This window comes from Corvus brachyrhynchos, unplaced genomic scaffold (assembly GCF_000691975.1).
Source record: "Corvus brachyrhynchos isolate BGI_N302 unplaced genomic scaffold, ASM69197v1 scaffold661, whole genome shotgun sequence".
Classification (NCBI taxonomy): domain Eukaryota; kingdom Metazoa; phylum Chordata; class Aves; order Passeriformes; family Corvidae; genus Corvus; species Corvus brachyrhynchos.
In genome coordinates, this window is record NW_008236246.1 from 436,649 (window position 1) to 444,837 (window position 8,189).

An 8,189-nucleotide genomic window follows, 5' to 3' on the forward strand; every position below is an offset into this window, starting at 1 on the left:
ATGCTCCTGTTCCGAGCATTCCGCCGCCCCACCGAGAACCGGGGCCGTGTTTCCGCGTCCCCCATGCCCGCACGTGGCCCGGCCGGTGCCCCGGGTGCCGCAGCACGCCCAGCTCTTCAGGCGTGGAGCCAAGGCAAACACAGGGTTAAAACACCTCAGTTACTTTTGGCTTGTGGTTTAAAACTCTTTTTGGATCAAATAAAAATTGCCCTTGTATAGTTCAAGGGGAAATAGAATCCAGTTGCCGAAGTTTTCCCGTGTGCTGCAGTGCTCCTGCTCAGTGCTTCTCCCTGCTGCCGCCTCCCAGCAGCACAGCCGCCAGCTGCCCGGAGCTCCCGCTGGAGCGCGGCTCCTGCCGGCTCCCTGGCCCGGCCTGGGCACACAGCGCGTGTTCCAGGGCCTCTGCTCCCTGGCTTTGGCTGTGCCTTTTGGCGTGGGGAAGGCGCACGCTCTGTTTCCTTGGGGGACAGGCAGGAATCTGTGTCCCTTTTTCCTTACCTGTTGCTCCCCGAACTGGTGGGGCTCGTATGGCCTTGCCCCCTCACCTCTGGCAGATGGAGCTGGAATTTCAGTCAGCAGGGGAGCAGGGACAGCTGTGCCAATGTTTTGACACAGTAGGATGTGAACTGAAGGCTGAGCTGCCTGACAAGCTCAGTGACCAGCAGAAATGTCTGTATCTGACGTGGATCCACATCTTCCACACGGAGCGGAACAGCTGGCACATCCCACAGGCTTAGGTGGGATCACAAGGGCTTTGGTGTTTGGGGGAATGCTGAGACAATCCCAGTCCTGGGGAGGCTGAGGAAAGAGACGTCAGCTGAAGTGAATCTTACTAAAGTGTGAGCCAGCACTGCTGGGCTGCAGCAGCTGCAGGAGTGTGGGGCCTTGGACTAAAAGGAATGAGCACACCCCTGCTGCTCGGGAAGCACAGCAGTTCTCGTGGTGTGAGTGAGGTATGGCTGTGCTTTGGAGTTGCCCTGAGCGCCCTTGGGTGCAGGAGGGCCTGGGGCAGAGTGGGTGGAACAGTCTTAAAGCATAAACAGTTCTTCAAACTTTTATTCTGGGGGATTATTATTGCACCTTTAGTAAATAAGGGGACTAGAGACTTGTTTGCCAATGCAGTTGGCCTGTCGGAGGACAAAGCTGTGTGTTTAATGTGGAAGCTGAGAAGTCCAGGGTGCATGATGCCCTAAGCTGCTTTATCTGTTCTGAGTGCAGTATTTTATACTCTGAGTGGGGATCCAAGTATGCTGAATTTTCACCTGTTAATTGTGTGGTGCTTTAATAAATGCCAACGTTTTTCTTGTGCTTTATCTCCTCAGGACGAGTTTTTAGATGTGATCTACTGGTTCCGGCAGATCATTGCGGTTATTTTGGGAATCATCTGGGGAGTAGTTCCACTGAAGGGATTCGTGGGAATAGCAGTGTAAGGTTTATTTCCTTTTCTGTCTCGTGTACTTTCCCACATTTGGCCTGGCCTGGGAGCCTGTTTGAGGCTGTGCTGTGAACAGTGGGCTGGCTAAAGGCAGGCTCTGCGTGCTCTGGGTCTCACAGCCAACGTTGCATTCCAGACTGTTGGTTGCCATGAAATTCATCCAAATCATAACATGTCCATCAGTTTCTTTCTCCTCAGCCTGATTAATACTTTTTAAAATTATTATTTGTTTTGTTGTTAAAAAGGGCAATGGCAGAAGAAGGGAACTAGAGTTTCAGTTACCTGGTATATGTGTCCTGCGTGTGTGGGAAGGGCTGGGAGTGGGGTTCCTGGTGTGATCACCCAGGAAGGATCCATGGGGGGAAGGTGTGCACCTCCTGGGCTTTGAGCCAGGAGCCCTGCTCAGACAGGAGGTTCTATCAGCAGACAAGAGGGGCAGCTGCTCCGTGAAAGAAAAGGTTTGCTCAGAACATGAGAGGCCGCAGGTCCCAAGCAGGCAGAGTGGCCCTGGCAGAGTGGCACCGGCAGAGCTCCGGCAGCACTCCTGGCTTCCTGACGTGGCTCTTTCAGCCAGTCAGGGCTGAAGTGGGGAAGGCAGTGCCTGGAAGGGGGTGTGTGCATTGAATCCCCACAAGACATGTGAGCTGGGTCACCTCCCCAGAGGTGTCTGAAGGCTGCAGTGAGTTATGAACTGAAAATCTGTTTGGCCCTGACATGTGCCTGGAACAGGGACAGCAGAGGTGGGGACACAGCCCTGCTCTCTGGACACTGGCTCTGGGAAGGTGCTGGATCTGCTCTGGGAGTCTCTGTTTGCAAATGTCTCTGCCTAGCCAAGGTCTCAATAGCCTGCAGGGGCTCTTTCAAGGAAGTGACTGAGCTGCCTGGGAAGCATTGCAGGAAAAGAATTTCTCTTTGCTTCCTGTCTGCTGATGAAGGATATTTCACTGTATGGTATGTGGGGTACCTGCAGCCTGTGCCACTGAATGATGGTTCCTAACCTCTTCCCTGCAGATTCTGCCTGATCAATGCTGGTGTTCTGTACCTCTACTTCAGCAGCTTCCAGCAGATAGATGAGGAGGAGTATGGTGGGACGTGGGAGCTGACGAAGGAGGGATTCATGACATCTTTTGCACTGTTTCTGGTAATGCCTCTTGCTTTCTTTAAGTTGATCTGTGAATTGTGTTGGTGCACTTTCTGAAGACCTGGAAGGAGAGCAGGTGAAGTGGTGAGAGAAGACAGATTGTGTTAACACCATTGAATAAGTGGCAGTGATTGGGAAAGAAAATCCCAAAATCTGATGGCTGCTGCCTGTGAAATACAGTGCTGACACCTGGGGTTTCTCTGTAGGAAAGGATGCATCAACCACTCCCATCCTCTGTCCCAGATATCCTGGAGTTCCATCCCATCTCGAACTAGTTACACCTGGACTGGTGTTTTGGGTGTCTTTGTTTTTCCCTTACTCCCCTCCCCGAAGTCTCTGATCACAGCACTTGATTTGCTGGTGCTTCTAAATCCCTGGAGGAGCTGTGGTGGGATTTTAATGTGGAAAGGCTGGGCGCCCCAGGCAGCAGATAAGTCGAACGCCACCATTTGTGGCACGTGGTGATCCTAAGATCTCTCCAGGACCACCTCAAAGCTGGAATTCAGTCCCCAGTCCCCTAGTGAGAGCAAGGCCCGAGGCTCGTTTGCTGTGTCTGAGCCCTCTCCAGAGGCATCCAAATAACCCTCCCTTCCTTTCCTTCCCACAGGTTGTTTGGATAATCTTCTATACTGCCATCCACTATGATTGACACAGTCTGCAGCAAATCAGTCGTCAGTAAATAGAGAAGGTTCTAATAAATCCTAGTCTTTAGTGGACTGGTGGGAAAGTGGGGAAGTCAAACCAGCTCTCCTCTGTACCAGTGGTCTGGGTAGCCTGGAGGAGCCCCAACTCTTCTGCTGGAGAAGCCTGTCTCTGTTTTATACACCTGTGAATTATTGGAACTATTAAAAAGCCATTGGAATTTTTGGAAGTCGTTCAAGACTGTTCAAATTTGGAACTTCCTGTGACTCTAGCCAGTAACTCTATCAAACTCCTGTGTGCTGAAGGTTGAATTCTGTTAATTTAATGTATGTATGCCCTTCTGTTCGAAATCTGTCATTAAACCCTGACTTGTCTTCCATGGTTGTCCTTTAGACAAACAGTGTTTCAAAAGCAGTTGTAGATACGTGGGCAGAAGGCCCAGCAGCACCCAGGACATGAGCTGGTGGCCATCCTTAGCATGTTTTTGTAGTAACCAGATCTGATTTGATTAAACAGACTGTGTTGTTACCATTTCTAAGATTTTTTTGTTTTACTTGCAAATCAGTTGTCGATCAGAATTTTTAAATGCTTTTTGCTGAAGATAAATTTTTAAGTGATTTTGCTAGGAAGAATTGCTCCATTTGGTGAACCAAGATGTATTCAGGAGGCTTAGAAGCTCCACTGCACTCTGCCAGCCTGACTATGAAGTTGCCATCACATACCTCAGAGCTTCGTAGTCTCGAAGGAGTCATTCTGGATATACCCTGTTAAATGTTAGCGTTTCAGTTTGGTTTTAAGCTCTTGAATTCAACTGCTCCTTGTTCATAAATGCAGGAGACTAAAACACAATCGAGGCAGCTATTATCTTAAATGCAGAAGTACCAATTTGCAAATTGGGCAGAGTACACAACCTCTGGTCTGGGAGGTGCTTGATCACTTCATAGCTCAGTCCCTCCTTAGCCATGCCCTTTTGGTGCATCAGTGGGGAGTCTCTGCTTTAAGATATTTTTTAAGAACGTGTCTTTCAGAAATAGTTCTTGGGAAACACGCACAGTCCTTGTTATTGTCAGAGGACCTTGTAGTCTTGTTGCCATATGGCCCTTGCTTCTCTAAACAGCTCAGGCACCCAGAAAGAGTCCTGACCTACTGCTGCCTTATAGTGAGGGGTTGATAGTTTAGTGTGCTCTTGCTGCAAGCCTGCATTGCCTCCTCGCTGGTGGAAGTGCCACAGCCTGGCTCTCACTGGGAGTGCAAAGCCAGGGATCTCAATCTCCAAGTGCTGAGCCAGAGCGAGCCTCCGTTTTTACCAGGGAAAATCTGTCTGTTCTTGGTGGAAGAAACAGCCCTGGTTATTTTAGGTCCTTGGGATGCCAAGGGACGAGTGCAATAGCAGACAGCTTCTGCTACTTGTGAGTGGCCAATTTAAGTAAATGATCTCAAATAAAAACTTTATTTTCTCTTCCCTATCCCCAAACTTGCTCAAACTTTTAGTCTGCTACTTTCTTTTCCTCTCCTATCAGCTGAAATCATTAACTTCCCATGAGAATTGCACAGCCTGCTAGTTCTAGGTCACCCTTTCCTGCTGGCATCTGTCTGCATCTTAGCTGCTCACAGCCATCAGTAAAACCATTGTATACTTGAAATGCTCCAATAAATGTTGCCTGAATAATCCACTGTGCAACTTCTGTGTCCTCTGGTCTTTGATGTTTTGTAAAATGGTAGGAGTGTGGGATTCCTTTCAGAGTTGGATATTTTGGTAAAGTTTTTGGGATTCTCAGGTCTCTTGTGCTGCACTTGGAGAAGAGGCCAGAAGCAGTTGCAGTGGTAGCTAATGCTTGGATCCATGCTTCGGCTAAGCAGGCTAAGCTGAGTGTTGCCTGTTCAAGCTGTTCTGCTCCTTTAGTGACTGTCCCTGCCCTGTGCCACTGCTCATTCTAGAGTGCTCAGGTGTGGCCTGGAGCAGGACTAGGAGCACTGCTGTACCACATGCAGAGAGAGTGCAGAGCTGCTTCCCTGCCCCTTTGCTCTGTTCCTTGCTTCCCTGTGCTCCCACCAGCTCACTTCCTTGGACAGTTCGGTGCAGTTCTAGTGGCTGGAAGCTGAACCTGAGCTGAGGGGGATTCTCTGTTGAGGAGGATCATGACCATGAACAGACATTGGCCTCTCGATCTCTTCAAGGCTCCTTGTAAAGAATTTACTGATTGCTGTTGCTCAGCTGCAGGTTTTTATCTCTTCAGGTTCTTGTTTTAAGGGGTGCCTCAGGGGCTAGGAGCTGGTATCCCCTGTGCTGGTCAGCAACAGAACTAAGGCTTTGGTGTCTGCTCACAAAGGAAGGAGTTAATTTTAAGAAGCTCAAGGGAATGTGGCAGCCAGGAGATGGGAGCCAAGCATCTTGCAAACGATGAGAACTGTAAATACAGTGGGGGGAGGGTTGCAGAGATTTGGTCTAGCAGAGAGCATGGTTTGGTGCTGGGAGGACAGGAGAGCAGTGGCTGACAGGAGCAGGGAACGCTGTGGGAGGGCAGGGCTTGGCCAGCACCCCTGCCCTCACAGTTCTGCCCTGGTGCAACAAGCTTGCTCTGCTCTCTCCACTCCTTGGTGGGAAAGAGCCAATGGCTGGAGGGAGTCAGTGCTACCAGAGCCTCAGCTCGGGGAGAAAAAGGTCCTTTCTGCACTGGAGAGCTGGGCTGTGGGAGCCCCAGCTGTCGGGATACAGTTCCAGCAGGAGCTGTATCCTTACGGAGCTCACACGGGGGTGCAGAGAGGAGGCTGCACTGCCCACAGTGGAGCTCCCTGCAGAACATCACCTTGGCTTTCAGCAAAGAGCAGCCAGTCCCTGGCAGGAAGGAGAGAGGTATCCCCTGGCCTAGCCTTGCTGAGAGGCGAGCAGCAAGTGTTTTGTGGGGTGGAAATGGTAAAGGAGTTTCTGGTGGTCCCTGGGCTCCAGGCACAGGATGTGCTACAACTAATGCAAGTTACTGTGGGTGTTAAAGGGAGAAAACTGGGGTGGGTGCCAAGGACTGTTGGAGGGTGGCTGTGCCCCCAGGCATCTCATGTCCTGCCAATCCCAGCTGTCAGAGCCCAGCCAGACCTGCCACTGGCACCCAGCAGTGCCTGTTGGGGTGGCAGCACCCCCTAAGGAGTCTCTGTCCCCTTCACGGGGTGTCACCATCTCTGCAGTTCCCCAGCTCGATTTCCAAGCTTTCAGCTGCCCACAGTTGTCCCAAAGCTTGTAACATTCAAATAAACTTCTTTTATAAACCAATTAAACTAGATAAACCAATTAAACCTCAGCCAACATTTGAATACAGATTCGTGCTGCGAAACAGAATTGGAACTACCTGACTGTAAGAATTCTCAAGATTTTAGAAGGGTACCCTGGAATGCACAATCCCTACGCGATGAGCTGAGGGCTCTCAGCCTCGAGGAGCTTCCTGCTGCCCCCTGCTGACCCGCAGCTCTCAGGAGCAACTCCACTGCCCCCAGCGTGGCTCCTTCTAGAGCCTCGTGGGATCTGATCTAATGGGACAGAGTCACATTAACCCTCCCTGACCAGGGCTCTGACCTTCTGCCCCACCACAGCCGCAGGGGCTGGTCAGGCTGGAGCCAGCCGTGACATGACCAAGGGGTGGCAGGTCACAGGGGCTGAGGTGGCTGCTCCTGCCACAGCCAATTGGTTTGGGTTTGTCATAAACACCACAGAGGCAGAGGCTGGGTTGGTGGGTTGATCCTCTGCCAGGCAGTGGGTGGAAGAGGATGCAGTGTGGACATAGCTCCTGGCCCTGGAGAAGATGCAGTGATGGGGAAGAGACCCCTCCAGCTGCTGGGGATAGGAAGACTGGAGAGATGCCTGAAAGTGGAGCAGGCTGAGACTGGCTTGCAAAAGCCAAACTATTCTACTCCTACTCCTATCCCTATTCCTATTTATTTATTTACTATAGCTGGCAATGGCCATGACGCCCTCGGGCTGCTGAAGGCACAACCAAAACCTTGCCAGTGCCACAGCAAAGGAAGATTTACAAGTCCCTGCGTTGAGGAACACCGAGCCAGTGGAGCTGCTCACGCAGGGGATTAGCTGGCTCATTGGAGGATGAGAAAGTAGGACACATACCTGTCAGGTGACCTCCCCAGAGCCAAACAGCCCAGCACTCCGCATGCTCTGCCTCCCAAAACAACAGATGTCCAGGATACGTAGGGGCAGTAGATGGATTCTTCAGATCTGGTAGCCAAAGAACCAAGTGTATGTGCCAAGTCAAGAGAGAGCCCAGTGTTGTTGCAGGGATAAGGAATTTTCACCATTTTTTTGGACCATGATAAGAAACAACATCTTCCATCTTCCAGTTATTTTACTGGTGGTTTTTAGGTCAATCTCTGAAAGAAGTGTAGTGGGAAAAAATAAATGTTTCAGCCAGTTTGATCTCAGAAACATCCATGTAAACCAGCCCACCCCCACACCGCATACCACTCCCGCATGTATGTCCACCACAACTCTTTGCCAAAAGGGAGCTGTTGGTAACCACAGCTCAGGCCTGCCCCAGGCATGGCTGGTCCTGTGCCCCCATCTGGGCTCCCCCCGGCTCTGTGCTGGTTCCCTGTGCTGCCCAGCAGCCTCAGCCCCTCCTGACACCTGTGCCGGTGCCGCTGGAGCCAGGAGCAGGGAGCCACCAGTGCCAGGTGAGCCTGGCCAGCTGCACCTGCAAACACCAACCCAAACCCGCTGTGCTGCGGAGGGGACCACGATCTGCGGTTCTCATCCCAGAGGGCCACACGCACGAGCAGCCAAGGATGGACGGCTGTGGCAGAGCAGACACCCGGCTCTCTCACAGCACCGCTCGCTGAGGGTCCCACCGGGTGCCCCCGTGCCCCGCGACAAGGGGTGACATGTGAGCCCCCTGCTACGGGCTGGCTGTGGCGGCGACATCATGTCCATGCACATCCCCTGGAAAACTCTTTCAGCCTTCGGGAGGCAGG

At 51.6% G+C, this 8,189-nt stretch overlaps 1 protein-coding gene and 1 long non-coding RNA gene across 4 annotated transcripts; one reads left to right on the plus strand and one right to left on the minus strand.

Moving 5' to 3' along the window:
* Positions 1-881: 881 nt before the first annotated feature.
* On the plus strand, positions 882-4,899 carry CUNH20orf24 (chromosome unknown C20orf24 homolog). The gene is made up of 3 exons (XM_008643475.2): positions 882-1,426; positions 2,447-2,576; positions 3,184-4,899. Exons 1-3 carry the CDS (start codon positions 1,248-1,250, stop codon positions 3,223-3,225), a joined length of 351 nt encoding a protein of 116 aa, XP_008641697.1. The 5' UTR covers positions 882-1,247; the 3' UTR covers positions 3,226-4,899.
* Positions 1,337-8,183, minus strand: LOC108449801. 3 transcript variants are annotated; one of them, XR_001866102.1, is made up of 3 exons: positions 7,927-8,183; positions 7,330-7,589; positions 1,337-2,637 (listed from the first exon to the last, which is right to left on the minus strand). It is a non-coding gene; the product is annotated as an uncharacterized LOC108449801 (long non-coding RNA). The 3 variants fall into 3 exon arrangements; XR_001866103.1 differs by having other exon boundaries at positions 7,846-8,183; XR_001866101.1 differs by having other exon boundaries at positions 7,330-8,183.
* Positions 8,184-8,189: the final 6 nt, after the last annotated feature.

What these genes read in the sequence shown, in the direction of transcription:
- CUNH20orf24 (XM_008643475.2), top strand. Translation starts at nt 1,248, where the DNA reads ATGCTGAATTTTCACCTGTTAATTGTGTGGTGCTTTAATAAATGCCAA. An exon ending in GGATTCGTGGGAATAGCAGT is followed by an intron (nt 1,427 to 2,446) that starts GTAAGGTTTATT and finishes TCTTCCCTGCAG; the next exon opens with ATTCTGCCTGATCAATGCTG. An exon ending in CATCTTTTGCACTGTTTCTG is followed by an intron (nt 2,577 to 3,183) that starts GTAATGCCTCTT and finishes TCCTTCCCACAG; the next exon opens with GTTGTTTGGATAATCTTCTA.